This window comes from Diadema antillarum, unplaced genomic scaffold (genome assembly GCF_040938485.1).
Source record: "Diadema antillarum isolate AM-2024a unplaced genomic scaffold, OU_Dant_1.0 scf00000192, whole genome shotgun sequence".
In the NCBI taxonomy this organism is placed as follows: Eukaryota; Metazoa; Echinodermata; class Echinoidea; order Diadematoida; family Diadematidae; genus Diadema; species Diadema antillarum.
The window spans coordinates 3608486-3635428 of record NW_027271081.1 but is presented as its reverse complement, the minus strand read 5'-3'; the positions used below and the strand labels follow the sequence as shown (position 1 = coordinate 3635428).

Genomic DNA, 26943 nt, shown 5'->3' with positions numbered 1-26943 from the left:
CCTCCCAAACAAATTGCAGGTACAGGAACTTCGCGATCAAACGCAGGGATACAGGAGGCCGACAACCGTTCGGAGAAGGTGTGTCGGGAAAAGAAAATAATAATGATAATGAAACTATATAAAGATAATATGAGGGAGATTTGGCACTGTACCTGAAAGCGGGTTACCTGCCTGCGGGAATATCATTGCAGGTGATGATCGTACAAGTTTTTTTGAAGGGAGAGATGATAGTGTTTCAATTTCTAAATTTCAGTGAACAATCCTAAAGAAGTTTTGTTTCAATTACAGCCAGATATAACGAAACCTGAACCCAGATAATGATAATCATCCAGCAGTTTAGAGTCAGATTACAAGGTGTTCTCTAGCCAACACTTCAGCTGGGAATAATAAAAAAGAAAATGACCAGAAAAAAAAGGACGAAATAACGTTTTCCAGCACCTCTTATATCTGATAAGTCTTTGGAATGTTACAGAGTATGAGAAAGGGGGGGGGGGGGGGGAGAAAGAATGACTCCCCTTTCAGACTAGAATTCTTGTGTGGATCTACGTAGGAACATAGGATGTTTTTATGAGTCTGAATGCCCCTCTACTGATATGTTGTGTGAATAATGTATGTTGCTTTACATATTATATCAAAACAATGATATAGGCATGATTTCCTTGATTGTCTATTCATGACATAACGTCGTGTCAGAATGCTCTTATCTTCATTCATCACATAAGGGACAGGGTTTATTCACTAACTACCAATGTAGAGATCGTATTAAAGGGATGGTACAGTATTGGTGGAGATGAGAATTGGGCTTTTTACTTTTTGCGAGATACCAAGAAAACACTTATTATATAGTACAGAGCATACCATTTTAAGAGGAATTCAAAGTTTATTTGATGGAAATCGGGTATTGAATGACTGAAACATCCAAGAACAAAGTAAAATAAAGCGATCATAATAAGGTGTGGGTCCCACACTTTATTAGAATCGCTCTTTTTGGATATCTCAGCCATTTCAAAACCAATTTTCATCAAATAAACGTTGAATTCCTCATAGAATTACGTGCTCTTTCATATTTCATAAGAGGTTTCTCATTATCTCACCAAAAAACGTTAGAAACCTGAAATTAGGTCTCAACCAAAACTATACGATCCCTTTAAAGCATGACATATAAAGCCCACATAAAGTTCATAGTATGCAAAGGAGAGACTCATGCATATTCATGAGCTTCCCTTTGAGACATGAGAGCACGCCGCGTCAGATTGCTGCCATACAATTCTGCATATCGGGACGTACTGTTTGAATAGCCTCATATCAATGTGTCATGAATATCCAAATGTCATATGAATATAGCATTTAACGAAGCGTTTCTGAATGTGCAGTGCAAGATGGTTAGAGAGAGAAAAATTTGTTGTATATCTCATCAGTAGAAAAAGATAATGTCTTTAATTTCTCTCAAGAGGAAAATACACAGGACATGAATGCTGTCCTCTGTCATTCTATCAAGTAATCTTAAAAGGGTCAGAACACAGTTTTGGGTATCTATAGTGTACACTGCTATAGCACTTACTCTTTACGTTTCTTCTCATTGGTTAATATTGCTTTCCCTTACGAACGAATTGGAATGAGAGAACAAAAATGATAAATCACTAATAAACACAAAGCTCATCTAATGTCCCTACTGCATAAGAGAGCTAGAGACTTGTAAATATTCATGAGCTCCCAATGAAGACTGATAAGTTAATTGTGTTAATACTCCATGGGGGAAGTGGTAGAAACATTTTGTTATCCATACATGTACCTCTGTGGGTACTTTTGTTTTCTCCTTCTTCTTGCCTGTCTTCAGCAGGTTTTGTATACATTTATTTTTGGCATTTCAAATGTCCTTAGTCTGCAAATAGAAATTTAAACAGGATTACTGGTACTGGTATGAATTCATAATCATGATTCAAAAGAAAAGAAAAGAAAAGAGAAGTCTTAGAATATTCCTGAAATGAAATGTCCTTTCCCAAAACTACATTGTACTGTGGCTTTAAACCTGAGAGGACGAGGACCTGTGGGCATTAAAGAAAAATGCCGACTTACAGGAAACAAAGTAGACTCTCTTTTTTTTCTTCTCAACAACTCACAGCCAGGGGGGCAAAAACAGGATATTTTTACACCTCAAATCTGTAGACCAGAGGTTTACCTGTGAAGTATGTCTTTTCCAAATCTAAATCTCTCTCTATATCTTCCCTCAATTTGGCTGGAGTTTTGACGCATTCGGAGAGGGACCCCTTCATCATGGTCACCAAAAGATGCCATCTTCCAATCTCTAGAAGTCTAATAATCATCTTTCAGCTTCTCTTTGACCTCTGATTTTTCTTTCCTTCAATTCTTTCTTCCTTTTTGTTTGGCAATTTTTCTCTTTTTCATGTCTTCTCTTTGCCTTTTCCTCACCAATCCTCACCATCAGTCAGCTAAAATCACATAATATTTGGTCAGTTTTACTCTTACAGTTTTAAGTTTTCCCGACAGTGTTACAGAAATATAATATAATAATTGTTTTGGATATAAACTCCAAATTTTATTGTCCAAGAATGGAAATTCATTTTGCCCAATTGATCGTGGGCCCGGCAGCCATTGAGCAGCGCCAGATCGACGTTGCTCTAACCTTTTCAACTGTTGAACGGCAAACAAGGTAGCAGCAACTCCCATCTTTTAACGTCTTTTGGTATGACGTGGGCGGGGTTTGAACCCACGACCTCCCGATTGTGAGGGCAGCCGCTCTACTCACTGAGCCAACACATCGGTACGATATACGAAATATTGGTCAATCTTTCTCTCATGCCTGCTTGTCAAATACTAGGATGATAACTTTGTAATCCCTCTTCTGTTGTAACACTTTTCTTTTTTCAGACTAGCAGCACCCGTGGAAATCCACGGGTCTGAGGGGTTTAATTTTTTTTCTCATAATACGATTTTGCACATTTTTATTGAAGAAATAAAAAGAAAAGTCTTCTCATTCTTTCGTTAATTGTGCTGTCTTCTAAATGACCACCCTTCCCAGAAATTTTATAATACATTTTTGTAGTATATGCCAGGCGATCCGGTCCATTGGTAGGGATCATTCCCGCCACTACTTGCTTTTATTATAGAACTTGAGTTTCGAGGGGTTATTTGCACCCGTTGAAGTCCAACAGTTGTCTTGTTGCCCCTCACCCCTCCCCCCCCCCTCACGCACACACACATTTCCACCTCCGCAGGGCAAAAAACAAAAACATTCAGGGAAAAATTACCAAAAACGTAAATGAGATTCCCCGAAAGTTCTGCCCACAGGTTGTTCCCGTCGAAACGGGAAGATATTAACACTATGACTTTGATTACCCCCTGCTCTTGCATCCACGCGGGCACCCGCGGGAATCCACGGCTGGTCTCAAGGCCTCGGTTTGTTTTGTGGTTTTTTTTCCATGTTTCTTTTCCCCACGTTATGAGAGAAAAATAAGATATATCTTCATAATTTTGCTCCCTCCTTTTTGTTTTTAATCACCAAAACTTGGCTTGATATATCATATTAATATAGAACTACATCTGCTTCAGATTGTACATTATCATAATTAATATTAGGCCTACAATTATTGCTCCTATTATTGTTATTATTATATCATTATTATCATTATCCTTATCATTATTATTATTATTATTATTATTATTATCATTATTATCATCATTGTTATTATTTGGGGAGGGGGAGATCATAGTCATCAGGTTTAATAGGCACCCGTGTGAGTAGGTTCTCACGACCTCGTATTTTTTTTCTTTAATATTTTTCCCATGTTATGGAAGAAAGAAGAATATATACATCACTGCATTCGTCTTCATTTGCTCCCTCTTTTTTTTGTCACCAAAACTTGGTTTGATAGACCATAGAACCACACATTCTATTTCCACTTGCAATTTTAAAAATAGGCGGTCGGCAAAGCGAGGTTTTCCTCTACGTCCGCTCATCTTATGAATATGTATGATTACAGCAGCTCTGCAGTAAACGAATGGACACAGCTGCGCGTGTAATCTGATATGTAAGGGTACGATCGGCAAATATATTTAGCCGCGTCCTAAACAGTCTGCGTACAATGACACCGGACTTGAGAGCAAACGGCGAGCAAACTAAATGACGTACCTGAGCTGCATATAGTATTCTGCAGTTGTGCAAAATACAATTACATAACCAACGTTCGTTGTTTTCATTTGGGGACGCCAATAATGGCGAACTGTACGTAAATGCCCTTGTAGTCCATATCACGCACACACAGATTCGTGTAACCATCGTCAATACATTCAGTACACGTAACAGGCGGAGGCAAAGGTACATCACAGAACTATATACACACAGTGTAGAGTGTGTATAGAGTTCTGCGAGGTACATTGTGTGTGTGCGTGCGCGTCCGCCGGAAGATGTCAGAGATTTCGCTGCACCATCATCTTTAGTATCCCCGTGTCTCTGCAAGCTAAAAGATGGAAGATCGAGAAAGCAGGAGGCCAGCGCAGGATCGGTGAATATTGAAACGCTCGGCTCTTTCGTCACGCACAAAAATGCATTATGCATGTAGCTAATTAATTTTTCTTTTTCGTCCTCGACGTCGACACGGAGGCGGAGAGGGGACGAAACCCGCGCCATTCGATGTAGGATACTCTCCTGCGGCCGACGGCACTGGTCGCAACTGGTCGCAACCCTCACACAGTACACGCGATATCTAAGTTATGCCTTAAACCAGATAACCATATACCAATTATGTGCACAAACAAGTTTTGTGTAACCCGATTTTTGTCTTTTTCTCTGTGAATGAACTTGGCGGCTGAGGGTCAACCGCAACGTGGTTGAATGATGAACCTGGGCTTGTTTTTTCTTATTGTTGTGTTCTTGTCGGAGTCATCTGCTTATCATGATGAACGGCTGCGGTGTATGACCCAAAGCAACTTAATTGTTGCTAGAGTAACTATACGAGTAGAAATTTGATCCTGGTTTTTTGTTAGCTTTTCCAGGAATGATATGGGACCTTTTTGTAATTCGCTATTTTCTTTCTTCTTCTTTTTTTTTTCTTGTCGTCACTTTGTTCCTCTCTTATGTAATTGAATACCAAGTCAAACTGTTAAACCGATGGACACTGTGACCTAATCCTGGTTAATAATGTATTTCAGCAGCTGGTCTTCAATCTGATTTATCAAATTTACCTCGCTGCATCTTTACTTTTGATAATTACGGTATGCAATTTTATAAGACCGCTGCACTGGTCATGACACTATGGCAACATTATAGAACGATGCTATTTGATGTATTAAGCCATTTTTCACTTTTATCCGTTCACATACCCGTCATTTGCAGCATCACTAACAATCGACGTTGCCATGGTTGCCGAATCATTCATTTATTTCCAATAGGTCAATACAATCTTTTTTTTTCCTTTTGCATTTATTTCTGCAGTATCAATTTCCCCCTCTTTTGTATAATCATAGAAATGTCATGCACCGATATGTCAAAATTGATACTCTCTAATTTGTGTCAAGAAGGACGATAGCAAGAGGAAGAGGAAAAGTGTATTAACCATCTTATTTCTTTTTCTGTGTATCACTGTAAAAAAAAAAGTAACCCGACATGAATTATTTTTTTGTGATATTATTATCATGAAGTACCAAAAGTGTTGTAATATATGGGTTTAATTAATGTGTATTGGAAAATGTGTGCAGGGTCCGTCGAGTATGACGCTATACTGTACATTTTGAATGTATTCAGTGACAGTTTAGCATCTTTCAATGTCCTGTTCATTGTTATTATCCACTGCTCTCTCCACACGGCATTCCATTTTTTTTTTTTTTTTGGTAATATTGTCTCTTATAATACATAAAACTGAGATCTAAACTGATGTTGATTATTAGCTGGTTTAACCGCAGTTGTCTGCGATTACTATGGCGTTGTTGGTCTATCTTATACGTAAGCCATAGATCTATACCATTCATGAGTGGTTTTTTTTTTTTACTCGTGTGTTTTCAAGCACGCCGGGAGCTCCGCCTTGCTTGATGTCTATCAGGTTTAGTTATGTTCTGAGCAATATGTGTGCTTTTGTTGTTTTGTTTATGTTTTGTTGTTTATGTTTACTTGTTTATGTTGTCGCTTGTCATGCTATCTCTCGTGTTCACAATCAACTGTTAATCTATTTCCAATCCATGGTTGGGTCCCGCTCGGCTTATGTAAAGTTTGCTATTCTCCAATTAGGAGCTTACGCTCCATATCTAATACTTAATTTTGGTTGTTAATGATGGCGCAGATAGATAGTTTTGCTTTTCATTCTCTAGGGAATGAAGATTTGATTAACCTTTTTGGAATCAATCAAAAGGATCAACAAAGTGAAAATAACCCATTTAGATATGAATACCGTGCAGCAGATACCATTAATTCTATCGTCGATAATTTGAATGTGAATGAGGAAAATATATTACATCAAGGTTCTGATTATCTAACGATTAATCAATTTCAGTCTTTAGAGATATCGAATGATAGTTTTTCATTGATGCATCTAAATGTCCGAAGTTTAAATAGCAACTTCGAACATTTACAATCTTTACTAGAAAATCCTACCCAGAATTCATTTTCTGTTATTGGGCTCACTGAGACGTGGCTTACTAAATATTCCCCTAATTCTTTTGCATTTCCTGGTTATGATTTTATTACGAATAATAGAACTAACAAGGTAGGAGGAGGGGTTGCATTATATATTAAACAACATTTTGATTATTTTGTACACACCGAACTTAACTCCATGAATGAAATTTTAGAATCTTTGGTTGTTGAAATAAATATCCCAAAGTCTAGGAATATTTTGATTACATTGATATATAGACCTCCAAACTCCAGCAGTGCATTATTTCTAGAAGCCTTACAGGATCTCATCCATAACCCAATTTTTGTTAATAAAAAATGCTTTGTTATGGGCGATTTCAATATAGATATATTGAAATGCCACACAGTAAATGCCTCTCAGAATTTACTTGATAGTATGTTTTCAGCTTCTTTTTTACCACTTATTACTAAACCCACCCGAGTGACAGATAATACAGCTTCACTTATTGATAATATATTTTGTAATATTACGCCTACTCCTAAATCGAATATCATTTTAGCAGATATATCGGACCACTTTCCAATTTTCACATCCATCCCAGTCACCACGAAACCAATTAGTCCCACTAGAGAAGTATTTAGAAAAGTCACACCGGATAACTTACAGAATTTGAAGAATAGTCTGAATGAAGAAACTTGGAGAGAAGTATATAGCACTCATGATACGGATTTATCATTTGATGTTTTTATGAATATTTTGAATTCTCATTTAGAGAAATATGTTCCTTTGGTAGAAGTTAAACGTGATTACAAAAAGTATCCTAGATCACCATGGATAACAAAATCTCTTCTACGATCTATAAACCGGAAAAACAATTTGTATTATGCAGACAAAATTAAACGTACTGAACAATCTCATCGTAAATATATTATGTATAAAAACACTCTTACAAGAATATTGCGTTATGAAAAAAAGAAGTATTACGCGGATCAGATATCCTTTTGTAAGCATGACATGAGTAAAACTTGGAAAATAATAAACAGTGCTATAAATAAAGAAAATGATAAGTTTTGTGTTACAAGAGTTGTTTCTGGTGACAAGGAAATAACAGACCCTGTGATGATTGTAGATGCATTTAACCTTTACTTTTCGCAGATTGGATATGATCTTGCTAATAAAACTCCTGCTTGTCAAAAAAATTTCTATGAATTTCTTAAATTACCCAACTCAAATTCATTCTTTTTTGATCCGATTATTAGTTATGAAGTAAAAGATATCATTATGAGTTTGGAAAGTAAAAGAAGCTCGGGACCTGATTGTATTGATAACGTTATTTTGAAAAATATAGCTGAGAATATTGTTGAACCTTTAACTTACATTTTTAATTTGTCATTAAGCAGTGGTGTTGTTCCGCTACGAATGAAAATTGCTAAAGTAATCCCAATTTATAAGAAAGGTAATAAGGAAGATATTAGTAATTATAGACCAATTTCATTGTTGTCATCGTTTTCAAAACTGTTAGAAAAAGTTGTTTATTCTAGACTCCTTAAATTTCTTGATTTTTATGATATCATTTCTGATTCACAATTTGGTTTCCGCAAAGGACATAGCACTTCTCAAGCAATTCTCTCCTTTATTGAAAAAGTAGCCAAAGCAGTAGATAGGGCTCATCACACAGTGGGTGTCTTCCTGGACCTCTCCAAGGCCTTCGATACCATCGATCATAAAATATTACTTCATAAATTATGTCACTATGGTATACGTGGCAAGGCCTTGGAGTGGTTCAGGAGTTACCTCTCTGATCGTAAACAGTATGTTTTTCTATCTGGTCAAAACTCCTGCAACCAATCTGTCACCTGTGGTGTACCTCAGGGTAGTTTACTGGGACCTCTTTTATTCATTTTGTATATAAATGATATAATAAATGCTTCTAATATTTTATCTTTTGTACTTTTTGCTGATGACTCTAATGTTTTTCTTTCTCATTCAGATCCTCATATTTTGGTGGATTTGTTAAATTCTGAATTAAAGAGATTGTTATGTTGGATAAGGTCAAATAAGTTGTCTATAAATCTTCTTAAAACTAAATGTATATTATTTAGTAATACTTTAAATAATCTTCCTAATAATATAAAAATAGATGATATAGTTATAGATGAAGTTGCATCAATGAAGTTTTTAGGTTTGGTTATTGACAATAAACTTTCATGGAAGTCACATATTGATAGTATTTGTCACACAATATCTCGAAATATTGGTGTTATTAATAGAGTTAAATATTATTTTTCTATTCCCACCCTTTTAATGTTATATTCAGCTTTGATTTTACCTTATTTGAATTATGGCATCATAGCTTGGGGGAACACACATCCATCATATCTCGACAGACTGTCCCGTCTCCAGAAAAAAGCTCTTCGAATAATTTGTCATGTTTCTTGGAGAGCCCACACCGATGTTTTATTTTCTGAAAACAAAATTTTAAAGATAACTGATATTTATTATTATTGTCTTGGCCAATTTATGTATAAACTTTCTAATAATTTGTTGCCGTCTGTCTTCACAAGCATGTTTGCGAGAAACCGCTCGTTCCATAAATATCCAACTCGTCACTCAGATGAATTCCATCTGCCTTTAACTAGAACAATGTTTACACATTCTATATTTACATTTGCTGGACCTAAATATTGGAACAACCTTTCTAACAGTTTGAGGACATCTCCAAGTTTAAGTTCCTTTAAGAGTAATCTGAAGAAAAATATTTTGAACAGTTATAAGAATTGCTGATTCTTTATTGGTTGCAAAGAAGTGTAAAATCCAACCTTATATTCTATTGGAATTACAGCTAAGCGGCTCCATCCATCCACTACCTCTCGTGTCCTTCTATTTTTTTTTTTGTCTCTTATCTTCACACCACGCATTAAGCTGCTTTCTCCCCCCCCCCTCTCTCTCATACACACACACACACACTCACACACACACACACACACACACACACACACACACACATACTATTTTGTTTCTCTCCTCTCTTTTCCGGCATGACAGCGACTTAGTGTAGTGTAGGGATTTGTTCAGGGTTTTTGTTTCGGATAAGTTAGGTTATAGGTTTTTTTGTCTTAGTTTCTTTGTTTCATCCATTTTCAATGCTTATCAGTCTATCGATCATATAATTTCTTGTATTACGTGTGGGGGGAATGCAGCCTACAAGCTCAGCTTTTTAGCATTCCTCCCCATTTCCAACATTTTCCTATACCTACAAGTTTTCTGTAAATTTATCCTTTACTTTGTATGATGAAATTTATGCACTGTATTCAATTTTTGTAATATATTTATATGTTTTTGTTGGAAATGAAAAATAAATGAATGAATGAAAAAAAACTGCCCGGAGCCGACGGCTCGGGAGGAGATAGAGAAACCAGCAACGCCGAAATAAAACAGGAAATACATAAGGCCGCAACAACAACAACAACTTCGAGTATTATAGTATAGGATAATTGCTCTTTTCCTCACCACTCCTCAATTTTCTTTCACTCTCTCAATTTCTTTCTTTTGCTCTTTTTTCATCTCTTAGTAACCATTCCCTTTGTTTTTATCTATCTCTCCATCTACAGGTGTATAATCCATAAATTCACTCTTCAACAAGTAGGCCTACATGTACATTTTAGCAAAGGATTAACCCTTTTTGTACAAGGGACTTCGGACAGCGTGTGCAATGCTATGGGGTTTTATGGGCCAATCTTCACTCACAGCACAAAGAGGCTTGTATGCGGCATCTTTAAAATTTGCTTTGAGTTTCTCAATCTCTACATATCAAAGTCTCAATCATCAGAGTCCACTTCCTGTATGGATCTTATTCTACTATAAGAAAGTTTACATTATTCTTTTTTCTGCTTTCTTCCTCCAAAAGCAGTGATGGCTGGTCAGTAACCTCAAAAATTAGGAGAGAGAAGAAAATAAAAATGATGGTAAAAATAGGATATTCCCATATAGAACAAGAAAAAAAAAAGGATTGTGGGGGGGGGGGGGTAAACAGTGTATTGGAAATGGAAATAGGTCCATCAACCAAACTTTGCCAATCTTTTTGTCCCCTACCTTAATCAGTCAAGAAGCAAAGGCATGAATGAACAGAGAGTGCTTGCCTGGAAAAACAATTTTGACCATTCTTCCAAAGACGCATGACTTTATGACGAAAATTATAAACACTGCCGGACCATTATTGTATCTGGAGAAATAACATTTGTGCACTTTCCTGCCAGGGTTTGATGAAAAAAAAGAAGAAAAAAAAAGAAAGAAAATATAGAGCTGGTGAAACAACAATGGTGTCCATTTTGCAAAGTAGAATGAAAACAATGTGTGTACTCTTTCTTTGGAGAGAGTGAGTGGAAGAGAGAAAGTGAAGTAAGTGTTTTTGATCATGGCGAAAAGTCAAGATGTTTTCACTATAAAGTACTCCCGAGCTTGAGGCAAGGAAACTGAAAGGGACTCTAAAGAGATTTTTCAGTAATTATGAATACAATGGGCCATGCATATGCCTCATGAATCTACAGAAGCACAGAACTTTTACTGAAAACATGGCAAAAATGGAAAATATGAGTGATCGGCTGAGCAGAAAGGAGCAGGTCGCAATGGAGAATTGTATTAAACAGAGGTCAAATTGTTACATGTACTGCCCCGGGCTACCCAGAAGTTGGCACGCACTGCCACTGACCGTTCAAATATTTCAAGCAATGCCTTTGTTGGCTCTTCTCCCCCACTCACACACACACACACACACACACACACACACACACACACACACACACAATTGTTGTTGTACAGTGTATTCTTCATTGGAATTTCATTCAATGATGAAGAAATCATATTCACAAAGAATTCAATACACACTCACAAAAAAGACAAGAGTAAAAAGCAGCTACATGTAGTATTTCACTCTCTACAGTTCCTTGATCAAATGAATAATATTGCAAGGAACAGAATTACACGTATGCAGATTCATGTAACAAATCAAACGCACCAACACACACAGGCATACACAAACGTCTATGCACAACTTATTTACACAAGCACAAGGAAAAGGAACTTGAGTATACAAATATACACTGATCACAAAGTAAGAACAAGCATTCCCTTTACCCCGTTGAGGATGAGTCCCGAGTATACTCGAGCCGGTATCTATGCGAAATGCACGTTGTTGTAGCAAAATCAGTCTGTCCTCAATATGTTTGTAAACTTTTATGTGAAAAATTCCCTTTCCTTTAACCCATTGAGGACGGACTAATTTTGCTATAACATGCATTTCCCATAGACACCTGCCCGAGTATTCTCAGGACTCGTCTTCAAGGGGTTAATATGTTTCCATCTTCTTTGCCTCCCTAATGTGTAGGACCATCTACTCTCATGTTTATAGACAACATTCAAACAGTCATCAGATTCAGTTCCTGGCAGTATCTGTAACACATACAATGTACATATCGTCGCTAGGGCGACAAGGCCTTGTATGTACAAAATGTCAAATGTTCAGGAGAGCCAAAAAACATGGCGGCCAAAGCACTAAAGTGAATGGGACAGCCTTTCCTTTGACATACCGTGGTGCCTTCACTTTTGGATTATTTTGGAATTTTGACAGGATATCACCTGACCCATTATTTGACCATTAATCCATAAAAGTCATTTTCATTAAAATTTCAGATACAAGGTCTTGTCACCCCAGCGACGATATGTTGTACTTTGGCATGGTATGCAGGTTTATCGCGGCAATTTCATTTGTTATATTTCACATAAATGCATTGTGCATGGCATCATATGACAGGGATTCATGCCTATCACATCAAATGGCAAAATGTTTTTTGGAAGTCACAGGAGTAATACACACAGCATTCTGAGCTTGTTATCAGCCAGTAATGTTGCTTATAATAAGAATCAAGCCCCTATTTCCCCTGAATTTGTGAGGATATTTGGTAGAACACCTGATTGTGGGCTGATCCTTCATTTAGGATAACCCTCTGCAGGACATTAACCCGTTGAGGACGAGTCCCAAGTATACTCGGGCAAGAGTCCATGCAAAATGTGTGTTGCTGCAAAATCGGTCCGTCCTCAACGGGTTAAAATTCCTTAAACATTCTGCACAGACGGGTTAATGAGAGCACCGAAAGATTTAATCCAATGAGTCCTAGAAAACACAATTTTTTGACTTTCTTGGTGCTTATCTGTTCATATTATTTCTCCCCATCCAGTGTTACTGCTTCGAAATATAAAGTTGAAAAAACATCTTTCATATGCACCCTTTGTTGTTGATATGTTATTGTTGACTTCCACACCTTTCAGAAGTCTCTTGATTCCACTGAATTATTTCATTTCTCAAAGCTTCAATAATTCTGTGTTACACCACACTGCTATAAAGGAAGGAGTGCTACCATGCTACAAAGTGTCCTCTTTTAAGACATCATGATAATGAAAGACGGGAGTTATACAGAGGTTGCTTTGCATTTTTGTCACATGGAGATGTTGATACGGCAAAAGAGTCTGACAAATATACACTCTATGAGATCATGAGTTGACAATGAATCAACTCGAAGCAGCTAAAAACTGGAGTTAGAAATAAAATTCCACAAGGCATATAGGCTCATTCCTATATTTTATTTTTCTATCTTCAGACACTGACCGCTTCTTTCAATTTCCAAAACAAATGTTGGGATAAGAGGAGGAATTTGGATAGGTCAATATCCCTCTTCATCTTTTTTTTTCCTTCTTCAAAATGGTTTTCTTTCTCTATGAAGAAGATCAACCACCATCCGTAGAAGAGGTTTTTAGCATGCTCCACATATTTTGCAGATGAGAACAGTGGAGTCGTTTGTCGCGCCGTGATGTCTTTGGACAGGCGGCCGGCCGGAGCGATCCAGAGGGGTGCACGGAGAGGCCCGAGCAGTGGCGTTGCAGATTAACCCCAAAGCCCATAATTCAAATCTGAAATCCCCTCTCTTTATCCAATCTAGGCACACGCTTATTTGACTAGATTTGACAATAATCCTTTCACAAATCGTCGGTTACTACGAGTTTGATTTTCTGTCATATTTTCAAAACTTTTTCCTCTGTTATTGTTGTTATTTTGAATGATGGTACTTCTTTCTTCCCTCTCCCCTAGCAAAAAAAAAAAAAAAAAGTTTTCCACATGTCACTGCACACAAGGATTGTCCCTTTTCTTTTACTTTATACCACACACTTTTTAGAATATTGGAGAACAAAGTACATACCTGATCACTGACACATAATTGATCTGTCTACAGTTAGAAATCATAAATCCAGATTCATTTTAGACAAATGATTTAGATTCTGCTGTCTTTGTAAACATGTCATTCATTAACGATAAATGTAGGCCTACCATGGGTAATACAAAAAAAAAAGACCATAGCAAATTTACAGACTGGAGAGCTACCAGCGAATCTGAAGTACATGTATAGCAGTCTAGGAATGCTCAACAGGAAAGGAAAACACATTGCTAATATGAGCCAAAGTCCTACCTGGAAGGTGGGCAGGGGTGGGGAAGGGTGCATGGTCCTTACCCCAACCACACCCTCCACAAACCTTGTATAACTGGTGGAGCAATGTGCCCTAAATATACTTCTGTAGATTCCATACTGTACACAAGTATTTTGAGGCTCAGAATTTTTGGATAACAAAATTAAACTTTTGCAACTGCATATATTGATTTCATTAATTTGAGGATGAAATATGGCAAAAGTGTGGCACTGTAAAATAGTCAACATCTATTCAACTCATTTCAGTAAATTGCCTCATGTGCTACCATTTTGCACACTCTGTAAGAGAATGCAATCCTTTTGATTACAATCCAAAAACATGCTTCGTTTGCAATACATGTCTTGTGGTATACTTGAATATGAGCAACAGTTTGCTTTACTCTCCCTACATAGAGGTAAGCTTACACACAGACAGAAACCTTGACCAAAAAATTCCCTTGCCCTCTCTCTCTCAAAAAAGAGAAAAAGAAAAAAGATGCTCAGAGGAGCTTTTTGCTTTACTACTTGAAGCCTTCCATACCAGAGGTTGTTTCTCCTTTCTCTTTGTCTGTCTGTCTATCTGTCTGTCTGTCTGTCTGTCTCACTCTCTCTTTTGGCAAATCACTCTTGGCCCTGCTCAGAATGAATTCTGATTACGAATTCTGATCACTTCAACCCTCACAATCCTATCCCCAAATGATAGCCCAAATCACAAAGTTTTGATATTCCAACGAATATCAACTGGGCTCGGCATTTCAATATCCAAGCTTACACACTATCCTTCTCTAGAAAGAAGAAGTAAAAAAAAAAATTGGAAAGCACAAAGAGAAACAAAAACAAATAGTAGTACAGCTCCCGAATTTGCAAGGGTCCTTGGGATGCCATGAAACAAGCCTTTAACCCGCTCAAAGGTTCTCCTACGCCTCAAATTCGGCAGAGCCACGGAGATCCCTCCACCCTCGGCTGGTATCCGCAGAAATCCTGCCGAATGTCGATATTTTGATGCCCAAGCTCTGGGATGCCTCTGGGAGGCCTTAACCCCAGCCGATTGGATTGGGGTGGGTGGGTGGGGCAAAGGGGAGGGGTGGGGGGTGGACGGTGCAGTCATGCACTTTGTAAGGTTGCTACCTGCGTGACTGTATGTGTAATGTGAATGTGTGTTTGACTATCTGTGTGTGCATGAGTAATTATGATGTCTCTGAATGATCATGTGACTATGGGTGCATTTATCAACTCATTTTTGGCATAGAACTAAGGATTCCAAGCAACTTTCAGGGAGATTTGGGCAGTTGATAAAGGCAAAGCTGTTTCAATTACGAGGTTAGAAATGCCTTTCGGAAACATCTTTCTGAAATGAAAAAAAGAAAGTGTGATCGCAAAGTTGAAAAAAAGAAATAACAAGAGTTCCTGAATGTCACTTTTTTACAACACCTTTACATGTTTCAATGAGAAAATTCATTCTTATTTTCAGTCTGTAAAACATGATACCGTCCTCTCTCATATTGTTGTACGTCTCATTGATTAAACATGATTTCTGACTGACATGGGTTTCCTTTCGACTGCAAATATAAAGCTCCAATATTGTGCATGGTTTCCTTGCTGACAAACCAGTGTGATATTTCTTCGAAGACATGCTTTCCCTTCACAGCTTCCATTGGAATTATCTATTCAAAAATTTAATTTCACTGTGGGTTCTGCAGCAGATGGGCTGACTGTTTATTCGTGGGCAGCAAAATTCAGCCTAACTACATTCTGCCTAACTATATTCAGGAACTGTAATTTTGCCTAACTCTTTGCATAAACTCAACGGATTAGAAGCAAATAAAAAAAATAAGATGCCTAACTTTAAGACAGCCAGCTGGCAGTAAAATTCAATTTTGCCTAACTTTATGATTCCATCCAAGTCTGCCCTTCATGATGTTCTGGCGAAAATTTCACGCCACAAATATGTCTACATTGAGAGTATATAGACAGCGAGAGAGAAAGAGTGAAAGAAAACATGTTAGCTCAAAATCATTTACTCTGTGCAGGTATTTAGAGACTGAAAAAAAAAGCGAACAAATACATAAACAAGACAATTAGCTAAAGGTGTCATAAGTGGTCTCTTGTCTATTGCTTCCTTCTAAGTTTAGGCTGGAGGAACAACAAAGAACTGAAACCTACCCAGATCTTAAAATAAGAAAAGAAAAAAAAAGAAGAAAAGAAAGAGCAGTAGGAAAAAAAAGTCTGCTAGCCACTGACCAAAATGTGGTAGAAAAAAAAAAAAGACGTAGGGACGGACGGACAACCCAAAAACATAATGCCTCAGGCACCACCCTTCAGGCGGAGGCATGAAAAGCACTGAGGAGGGGATCAGTGTAACAAAGTTGTGACAAAAGATGTATTTAATGTCACAGCTGAACAAGGTAAACAGCTTTGAGATAATCAAATCCTGGATGGGAGTAAGTGACTAGATGTCTGTAGCCCAAGGCATACTTGGGGGCATTAAAAGAAACTCTACAAGTGCAGATAGAAGAGCTGTAATTGATGATGCATTCTCCCAAGTATTGACTACTTAACAAGCAGGGTAACCTTTTTGATGATACACTATATGTAGCTCTTGTTTGCACCCAGAATGACATAGATATTGATAACACCAACACTGATAAAGAAACCTGTGATGATAATGATGATGACGATGATGGTGATGATGATGATAATGATGATGAGGATGATGAGGATGATGATGATGATGATGATTGGTATGAACAGGACTGTCAATAACACCTGTGACACACAGCATTTTTAATTATTTGTTTAAAAAAGAAAGAAAAAAAAATTGATTTAGTTCCGAGTTTTTCTAATGCACCGTGTTTGGCAAGTTTGGGGTTTTATTTACTTGCTACATGTCCCATAAGTCTTATCCTCTATGTTGGAAAGTTTGAAACTTAACACACAATTATTCGAAACAGGATATTTTACAGCCCTCTTAATCGTTGTATTGGTGAGACATCAAAAAAAAAAAAAAATACACCTTGCATGTCCTGTTTTCCTTCTTGTTCATGTTAAGTTGAATATATATACATCTTCTATAAGTTCTGAACATAATAATTTCATTCTGAGCATTAATGAAATATAGCCTCTTTTGCCTAATTCATGTGTAGTTCTTTGAGGAAGATCTTTTTTTTTTTAATACAAGAATTCCCTTGTAATTGATTTCATTCCCTCTACCACCCCCACCCCCCCCCCAAAAAAAATAAATATGATTACATAAAGAGTAATTCAGCAATTCAAGTGTTGTATATCAAAAATGAATGGAGGAGAAAACAATGTGAGATTTACATTGTACAGATGTATATTGTAGTATTGCATGAAAAAAAAAAAACTTAAAAAGGGAACATTCCTTGCATGAAATAAGGACCAAAGGTTGACACAGAACACTAGGCAATGTTGTATCCAACTACTGACGTTCAGAGAAGAAGAGAAGTACAGAGTGTAGTCTATTTAAACTATTTTTCTTTTCCTTTCAGGATTGTGGGAACTGCATGTCTATTTTGGAAATTACACCACACATAAGTCTGCTTATTTGAACGCTGAATAACTACAATGTAAAAGAAAAAGTGGCCGACCGAGAGCCAGAAAGAACAAGGAAAAAGACTTGAAATGCGAGGAGACATGGACGATACAAATACTGCGGGGATGATGATAAAATGCACCGACAATCATTGAGCTGCCGTTGGGCGACAGAAAAGCTGCCGTGACTGCCACACAATGAATGTAATGAGCTGCATCTAACGCCCCGTTACACTTTGAGAGCTTCCTTTCCCCGCGACATGAAAATTGAAACCAGAAGGTCAAACCAATTTCGCATAAAGAGGAGGGGATTATGACCTCTTTCCTTCTATTTATCCGTGGGAGTATGAATATTTTCTCTCCCCACACTCCTCTGCGCGTGGGAAAAATTCCCCCAAGACTCAATAGGACACAGGAGAGAAATACTGAGTATTCTGTGCACTGAACAAGAACATCGACACCAACCAAAAGTAGTCGTGCAACAAAGCCCTGATGGGTGAAACCACAAGTCTTCTGGGGTCTGATCTATCTGCAGCGCAATTTGTCCTCCTAAAACTCTCACATGTCTGCAAAAGAAAAGATGTCTACAAATATTTTAGGTCTTCATTTGATGGAATGATTCCATTAACTCCAGGAAGCTAATTGCAGGGCACGAGTGGACATATTCTTCTTTTCTTTTTCTTCTTTTTCTTCCTTATCTAATTACACACAAACACACACACTCACCCACACACACACATGCACAAAACTGTTTTCATTCGTGTAGAGATTTAAGGGAATTTCAAGGAATTGGGGAAGGAGAATGGCTTTGGGGAAGCAAGACTTTGAAATGATTGGGGCAATTTATTACCCACTGGGGAACACTTACATGTACTCCTCTTTTAAAAGGAGATGGGGATTAGACACAGCAACTTGCCTTTACTCTTTGGTGATACAATGTAGCTAATCATGCAGCGTACAGTCAAGACAGCGTTAGTCACTATGCTGCCATAAAAGGAGAGATAACATCATCTTTAAAAAGAGATCTTTACCAACCTACAGAAGCATACCTATAAAGCTGTCAGTGACCCCTACATCTGATAATCACATGACCAAGTCAGGTGATCACACACCAAATCTTCAAATAAAAGTTAGTTTAACCTGCTGTTTTCAAAATATTGTGTAAAGCCACATAGAATTGTATTTAATAAAGGAACGACCAGTTCGATTAGCAATGGGTTATTAGTCAATATGATTCTATTTAAGAAATGAGAGGAACATGTTAGTGATCCCACAATGTTCTTTCCTGGTTTAGGGACAAACAGAATGCTTTGTTTCATTTGTAATTATATCTGCTTTGATTAAATATTCACTTCTGCAGTCAAAATATCATAAATGTTAAAGTATACCACAATGATTCTATACAGCATTTTGATTTGTATATCTACATGTAAGAAAATTATTTTTTGTTCTTGAATTACTGTATCATGCACAATTGTATATCAATGGTTTGGGAGCAAGGTGAAAGATCTAATGATGATATTCAACAGTGTACCCAGGTCTGTTTATAATCAGTCACAGACAAAGCTTTAAAGGAAAATACGGTAGCTAATACAATGTACATTACATACTGTGGTATGTCAAAAGTATTTGAAGCACACAGACAGTTTTCATTGGGCAGAATGAGCAAAGCATTGGAGGTGAGACGAGAAATTGAGATGTTGCAAATTTCTAGGCCATAAAATGTAATTTGTCTCTAGATATCCTTACAATAATTGTATAAACTTGACAACACACAACATCACTATGCAGGAGGTTATGCCCACGCTGGTTACCAGTCTGAGAACGCTCTGTCCCATCACTGGAAATTACATAAAAGTCCTCTGCTAAGCAGGAGATGACCACTTCCTATCTACACAAGAGAGTTTACTGCACCTCTTGAAAAAAAATAAATGAATGAATGAATACATAAATAAATAAATAAATAAACAAATAAATTCAATAATAAACAAACCAACAACCAAACAAATGAGTAAATAAATAAATGAGTAAATAAATGAGTAAATAAATAAATAAGTGAATAGATAAATAAATAAATAAATAAATAAATAAATAAATAAATAAATAAATGAGTGAATAGATAAATGAATAAATACAATAAAGGATAGAGGCTTAAATCCTGGGAAATGAGAAGTATGGCAATTCTGGGAGATTGGAGAATGATACTGACCTTCGTGGGTTTACCCCACTGGTCAGTGTGATTTCTCTCCCTTGACCATTCATTATGAACGTCACAACAGTTGAGACAAGAGGAAGCATAAATGTGGCATAATTTCATCACACAAACACACAATCACACTGCTCTCACTCGAGTCACACTTTATATCATCATCAAAAACAAAACAAAAAGACATATTGACAAAACAAATAACAGACTGCAAATTTGCAACTCCACTCACTCAGTTCTTCTGCCAGGTCCACCCGCCGTCCAGTCAGCAGCTTGACCTTGGTTGACCTGTCGTCGCCGAAGTCGTCCAGGACTTCCTTCACTTCCTTGCCCAATCGTCTCGCTGGGGGGGGGGGGGGGGGGGGGGGGGAATCAAATCATAAAAGGTAAAGGTGGTTAGGTTCTCGTGCTAAGATATTGATATGAGTAGAAGTATATAAAATATATCAACATGCATATCGTAGTTTATTTTAAACATTTGATAATGTGTGTATTCCCATATGCCACATTATTCCCCTCCAAACCTTACCCCCTCCTTAACCCTTTATTTTGCTCAAGACTTGCTTACCTTGTCAAGAGTTTTACTCAGCATTCAATAATCAATCCAAACTTGCCAGAGTTGTAATGTTACCAAGCCCACTGTACCCCAGCTCAACAGGAAAGAAACAGTGGAACAACGTGGATCAGTGGTATACAGGTAAGATCATTTCCACTCATTGGCAATTACAACTGTCGTTTCCAGACAACTTTGCCAATCGGCAGAAAAGGCACTCCAGCGCGCATGCCAATTAGACAACAAAGCACAGTAAGGGTTAATGCATGGAAATAAGGGCTTCTCTCTTTTATCACAAGTCACTCATTCACGAGTCACAGATAAATCCCACACTATACCATCGAGTCAAATGGCAAGACAAAAGACAAAATGAAACACACACACACAAAAATGCACCCTCCAAGACTACCCCATGGAGTTCCAGGGCCAGTTAGTTTATAAAAGTGGAGGTGCTCTCTCCTACCTTCAGTATTCATGATTTGTTGCCGTAGCACGTTACTGGTCAGCTCCAGCATACGTTGTATCCTCCAGAACAGGACAATATCGTGGCATTCCAGCTGTGGACAGATCCAATATGAGCAGCAATATTAATGTAAAACATTACAAAACCAAACTAAAATGAGGACATGATTCAGAACTTCAAACAAGACAATGCTTGCTCCATTTTTGCTTTGTATTCATGGCATGTACATGTATGGTTGGTCATAGAAAGTTTAGCTGTTGTGCATATGACCAAGTAGTAATCATCTAAGTACTACATACGCCACATATTCACAGACTATAAGGTGCATGGGGTCATACGCCAGTCATCATTAAAGCATACACACTTGGAAGATTCGAAGCACTTCATTTGCAGCCGAGGGATTTGGTGTTGTTGCTGTGTGTGTGCTTTTTGTTTGTTTGTTTGTTTGTTTTTTCCCTGGTGTGTGAACACCAGGAAATAAAATCAATTTTTAGATTTTGATACAAAAACCAATATCACCTGTCCTCTGCTTGAATATTAAAGGCTAAAGCTCCTAATCCCTCAATATTACTGGTGAATCTTTGTTTCTGTTTTGCCTGTTTGTTTGTTTGTTTGTTGTTGTTGTTGTTGTTGTTGTTGGTTTGTTTTTTTTTTTTTTTTGGGGGGGGGGGGGGGCAATGTGTATCTGGCTGGCATTCGTGAAGTACAAATTTGGGGTTATGAATTTTTTGGAGTAAATCTCACCCCTGAGTCGCTGAGTCCCTGCTGATAGTGGTAGAAACCTTTCCGGCAGTCGTTGGCAAGACGGAGGGAGGAAGTGAGGAAGTGTTTCCTGAACAGAGGGTACCACGTCTCTTGGATCTGAGTGGGGGAAAAACATTAAATTAACCTGTCGAGGATGAGTCCAGAGTATACTCAGGCAAGTGTCTGTGGGAAATGCGTGTTGCAGCAATATCAGCCCATCCTCAATGGGTTAATCAAAGGAACACTGCAATGCACATGCATATTTCCTTGTGTCGAGTCATGATACCCTCAACATCACGTACGTGTTCGGCTGCATATTGCCAAATGAATATTCATATCCATGTCATATATTTTATAATAACATTTCTCTCCTTTTCTTCAGATTATGTGGATACGCCCACAAAAACAAAAAACAAAAACGACAACTTCAAAACTAAGATTTTGCCTGTGACATCATCTGTCAGTCATTGCTATAGAACTAATGTGATTAACAAAAGACATTGGAATGCACTTTGCCCTAGACTGAGCATAGCTCACACATTTCCATATTGTTAACATTATAATTGTAATAAAAGACATAACTTGTAATCATGCCAGCTAGTCACTCAAGTGACTGGGCCTGAACTAAGGCTCATGGAGGGGATGCCCTTTACAATAGATACATACTATACATGTACACTGTATTCACATTCATCTGTATGAATTATTTGAAGAAATAGTATGAAATTTTGATTCGTGTGGTATCAAAATCAATTTCTGAAGTACAAAGAGCTGGCATACATATTCTTTTCTGAAAGATAAATACCCATACCCCCCCCCCCCCCAAAAAAAAAAAAAAAAAAAAGAGAGAGAAAAAAATGACAAACGGCAACAACCCCACTCACCAAACTGGTGTCAACGTCTGCCCCTTTGGTCTGTAGGTTCTTCTTTACCGTGGTGATTTCATCTTCTGTGAGTTGAGGTTGGTGCTTCTGTGTGGGTGGGAGCGACACCAAGAGGGAGATAAAACAACAACAAATAAACAATAAAACAAAAATGAAATAGACTCACCACCAGAGTGTAAAAATCCACATGTACATTAAGAGTATTAGACATCCAAATCCTGAGTAAATGTTGAATGATTTGTGTGCTTGATCTTACTCTACTCCTAGTGAACTTACTCAAGCATGAATTTGGATTGCATATATATATTATGATGTAGATATACAAGCAATCAGTTCTCCTATACTGTAAAAGTGGATATTTTCGCGTGACTAATTTTTCGCGCTTGGCCGGGTCGGAAGAGTTTCGTGTGTTTTTAATTCCGCGGAATCAAGACATCACGCACAGGCACATATGGCAAACTAAAATATTCGCGTGCTTTTATTTTCACGCTAGTTTCTGGTTGCGCGAAATGCGCGAAAATTTGAACACCGCGAAAATTTCCACTTTTACAGTAGTTCTTCAACTGATCCATTCTAACACAACTGTGTATTTAGGAGTCTTCACTCATCTATGGCTGAAACTACACAGGGTGTTGTATTTTTCTCTCTTCACCCACCATGACCTTTGACCCATGACCTTGTGCATGACACCAATTCCCTATTAACTATTGACCGATTCGGGTTCGTTGAGGGCAGCAGACATTTTACGGCACAGGGCGCAGCCATAGTGGGTGTATCAGCCGACCCCCCCCCCCCCCCCTGCTCTCCCCCACCCTGGGGCAACATGTTTATCACGCACTTGTAACAAAGGTTCGCGCACTAGCAAGCATTTGCGCACTCAGTACGAGACGCCTATTGGCTAAAGCAGTTTTTCATTCTGCGCGTGTGCTAATGTAGGGAGAGGGGTGGGGGAGTGCGGAGGGGTGGTCGGCTGATACACCCACTATGGCTGCGCCCATGCCAAAAATACACATAGCGCGTCACAGAATCGGTCAATAGAAGGTGTTGATATCCCTGATACTATTCACTTTGTCCACAAACTGATTTTGGCCACATGAGTCCTCCACTATGTCACACACAGTCAACAACAGAGCAATTCAATTAATGATTCTTGCATTCAGTTGTTTCTGCTGCAACTGACTGACAAATTGCCCTTCATCAACATGACACACTGATTATTCAGCATTTTGAGAATTTACCATGATAAATATCACGGGCACATATACTCAGGTATGGGTGCAAATATAATTGTACTTGGGTGGGATTTGAACCCACTCCTCCTGATTGCTAGACAGGTTTCATATCCACTAGACTACCAAGCTTCCACCCCAATAGTCAGTGATGGTTCTGCTTCTGTTAATATACAGTTCAACAAGTAGCACATGTATGATGAATATCTCACTTACTCCGGTGGCTTGCAGTAACTTCTCCAATTCTTCTTTCGCTAGTCTCCGCTTTGTCTGTGAGATCGGAAAGATTAGAGAGACAAGAATGCAGTCCGTACTGCAGTCACAGTAATTCTCACGAAATGACGAAAAAAGGTGTCTCAAAAAGGCAATGTAACAGCCAGAAAGAAATCATAATGGATATGAGTAATGCATTGACTGGCAGAGAATCATGTGAACCTCGTGATTTAAAGAAATTAATCCTAGAGGAGAAACACACACCACAGACGAAGTGCACAATTTCAAAAGCTTTGGACTGTTCATGAAAGACTGTGAGGAATGCGTTACGGAGTAGTCTTTAACTTTTGCAATGAAGCCCTGATATAAAAAAATTTTCATCTCAGGTAAAGCATCCACAAGCAGTTTAATACGATCTTCAGCATCTCATTTATCTGTGCATTGCATGCACTGGTCTCTGCAGGTATCAACATGGACTTCTCGATGACAATGAAGTGAGGGTAAGCCATTCAAAACAGAGCAAAACTTCTTTTTGTGATAATGCATTTATCTGTAATATACAGTAGGACTGTGAAACTTTAGTCTAAGGATTAATCAAGTCATGTCTTCATCGTGAACATATATTTGGAATTCAATATTTCTTTTTAAGAATTTTTCTCTCACGGGAACGCTCTGCATTATCAATTTTGGAAGGTTTTAAGGCACACATCCACAAAAGCCATGCTATTAACCCATTAAGGACAGGCTGATTTTGCTACAACATGCATTTCCCACAGACACTTGCCCAAGTGAAGTCCGGACTCATACTCAACGGGTTAGCATAACGGATTTATCATACCCTTTATATGTGTTCCAAACAAAAAGCATCCTCTCTGTGGAATTACTGTGTAACAACATTCTTGTCCGAATTTGAGTAGGTTATCGCCAATGTTCCTTCAAAGCAAAGAGGGATTTCTTCCAACGTGATCTCGCAGACATGAGATCAAAATGGCATCATGGAACCATTCATATTGACACCATGACAAAATCATCTGCTTCAATTCAAATGATTATACCATATCTGACAATGAGGCCAATTTGACTCACACATTAACAAACATCTTTTCTTGGTTTCAGAGTTCTCTACTATAGTGTGTAATTACGTTACTGTATAACGAGGAATGTTCGCTTGCATTTTAATTTCCTGAATTTTGCGAGAGCTGAGTTTCGCGAAATTAAAATGCACGCTAAAGATGTTGCCTACACTATATGCATTGAATGTTAGAGGCAACTCGCGAAAATTTCATGCTGCGAATAAGGCCATCAGCTCCCATTCGCACAAAAATTTATGTCGCAAAATTATCATGTTTTACAGTAATGGATTCTGTTGCAAGTACAACTGCAGCACTAAATGGGATTGTCTTCTACCCCCTTGTGGTACAATACAACTGGACAGAGACCCATGATGTGACTTTTTTCATACCTCATCTTCTGTCACATTCTTCCAGTATATCCATCTCTCCGTTGATCCCGGACCGATCAACTTCTGAATGGCTTCTTCAGCTGATGATGAAGAAGAAGAAGAAGCAAGTGTTCAGAAATTCATCGGGGGACGTTTTGTTATCAGAGTCATAGGTCTGCTTTGTTGATGAATTGAGATGAAGCTGATAGATAAGATAGGGTGAGGGTATAGATTTGGCATCACGCAGAAGAGACAAGAGTCAGCACAGCACATGCATTGGATGATTTAAGGGTTGATGCAAACAACATCAAATTTCAGTTGAGGTTTTTTTCAAAGATCAAATATTTTTTACTGAGGTTTTGTTAATACTGATAAAAATCACCTGAAGTTCATTCAATCAAACTTAACTGATTCCAATAACGACTTTTTTCACTCTATTCTACTAGAACAAACATACAGTGCACCATTTTAAATTCAAAGAGCGTTAAGGTAGGCTAACATGTTAAACTAATGAGCAGGAGCTTTCTCTTTGTCTTCCGGATTATGATATAATGGAGGACAAAATTTTCATCTCTGGTGACATTAAATTCTTCAAGTTTGCCTACCAATGGTCAATTTATAAGTAGAAAACTGGTGAATAAACAACAGTATGAGAAGGAAGAGAGGGGCGTGGCACTTACTGTCCTGTAGTCTCTGTCTGCACATGGTCTCCATGAAGCGGATGGCCTGGTCCCACTGTCTCCTGTCTGGCACTGCACGGTCCTCCAAGGCATTCAGCTGAATCACTTTCTACAGGTCACACACACACACACACACACACACACACATTCATAGAGAGGGGAGGGTAAAGGTCACCGGTCAGGGGTCAAGGGTCAACAAAGAGGCATGTGATTATGTGATGGAAAAGGTCGAAAGTCACAGGATATTGTAGAAGAGGGATTTGAAGAATTAGAGTGTATTTGGGTTTGTATTCATGTGAATGCTTCAACCAGGGAGGTGTTAGAAAAAGAGAGACAACTCCTGCTCTCCTTTGAAGTCATGCGCGGCACTGCCGAGAAGTTATGCGCTTAACTACAGGTGGAAATCAGATGCTTTGACAAAAGAGAGCATCAGTAATCAGGACTAGCGCTCTCACATCTAGAAATACTTGCACCTACTACATTTCGCTCTCTCTCTTTCAATGTGATGGCAACACTGAATTTGTGTACCTTGAATTGGAGCAGCGAATCAAAATGCAGTGTAAAACTGACACTTTTAACAGCAAATAGTTTAAAAGCACACTGGAGCACGCTATAGCGGAGTACTTTATTTGAAAGATCAAAATATCCCAGATTAAAGGATAGAAAACTAACATGCGGAAATGTGCGCATCATAGAAAAATATTAGGTTTTTAAGAGGGCCTAATTTTCATTTCATTTTGATTTGCGCATTACGAAGAAACTAGAATTACATGTTTATGACATTGAATTCTTTCCTAAACTACTCTTAATCAATTCGAGTATTTCATTTAAAATTTTACGGGGAAATAAAGCTTGTAATTCAACGAAAGGTGAAATG

The 26943-nt window shown here is 38.0% G+C and overlaps 1 protein-coding gene across 1 annotated transcript in view; it reads right to left on the bottom strand.

Annotated features, from left to right (window-relative positions):
* The window catches only part of LOC139723486 (dynamin-like GTPase OPA1, mitochondrial), a 177872-nt gene that overhangs the window by 124897 nt on the left and 26032 nt on the right, over nucleotides 1–26943 (bottom strand). Inside the window, exons 23-29 of the mRNA XM_071634728.1 lie at nucleotides 26067–26175; nucleotides 25408–25487; nucleotides 23949–24002; nucleotides 22504–22590; nucleotides 21620–21736; nucleotides 20876–20969; nucleotides 20092–20202 (exon numbers count right to left, since the gene is read on the bottom strand). Of these exons, the coding sequence (XP_071490829.1) occupies nucleotides 20092–20202; nucleotides 20876–20969; nucleotides 21620–21736; nucleotides 22504–22590; nucleotides 23949–24002; nucleotides 25408–25487; nucleotides 26067–26175 (652 nt within the window). The remainder of the gene's footprint in view (nucleotides 1–20091; nucleotides 20203–20875; nucleotides 20970–21619; nucleotides 21737–22503; nucleotides 22591–23948; nucleotides 24003–25407; nucleotides 25488–26066; nucleotides 26176–26943) is intronic.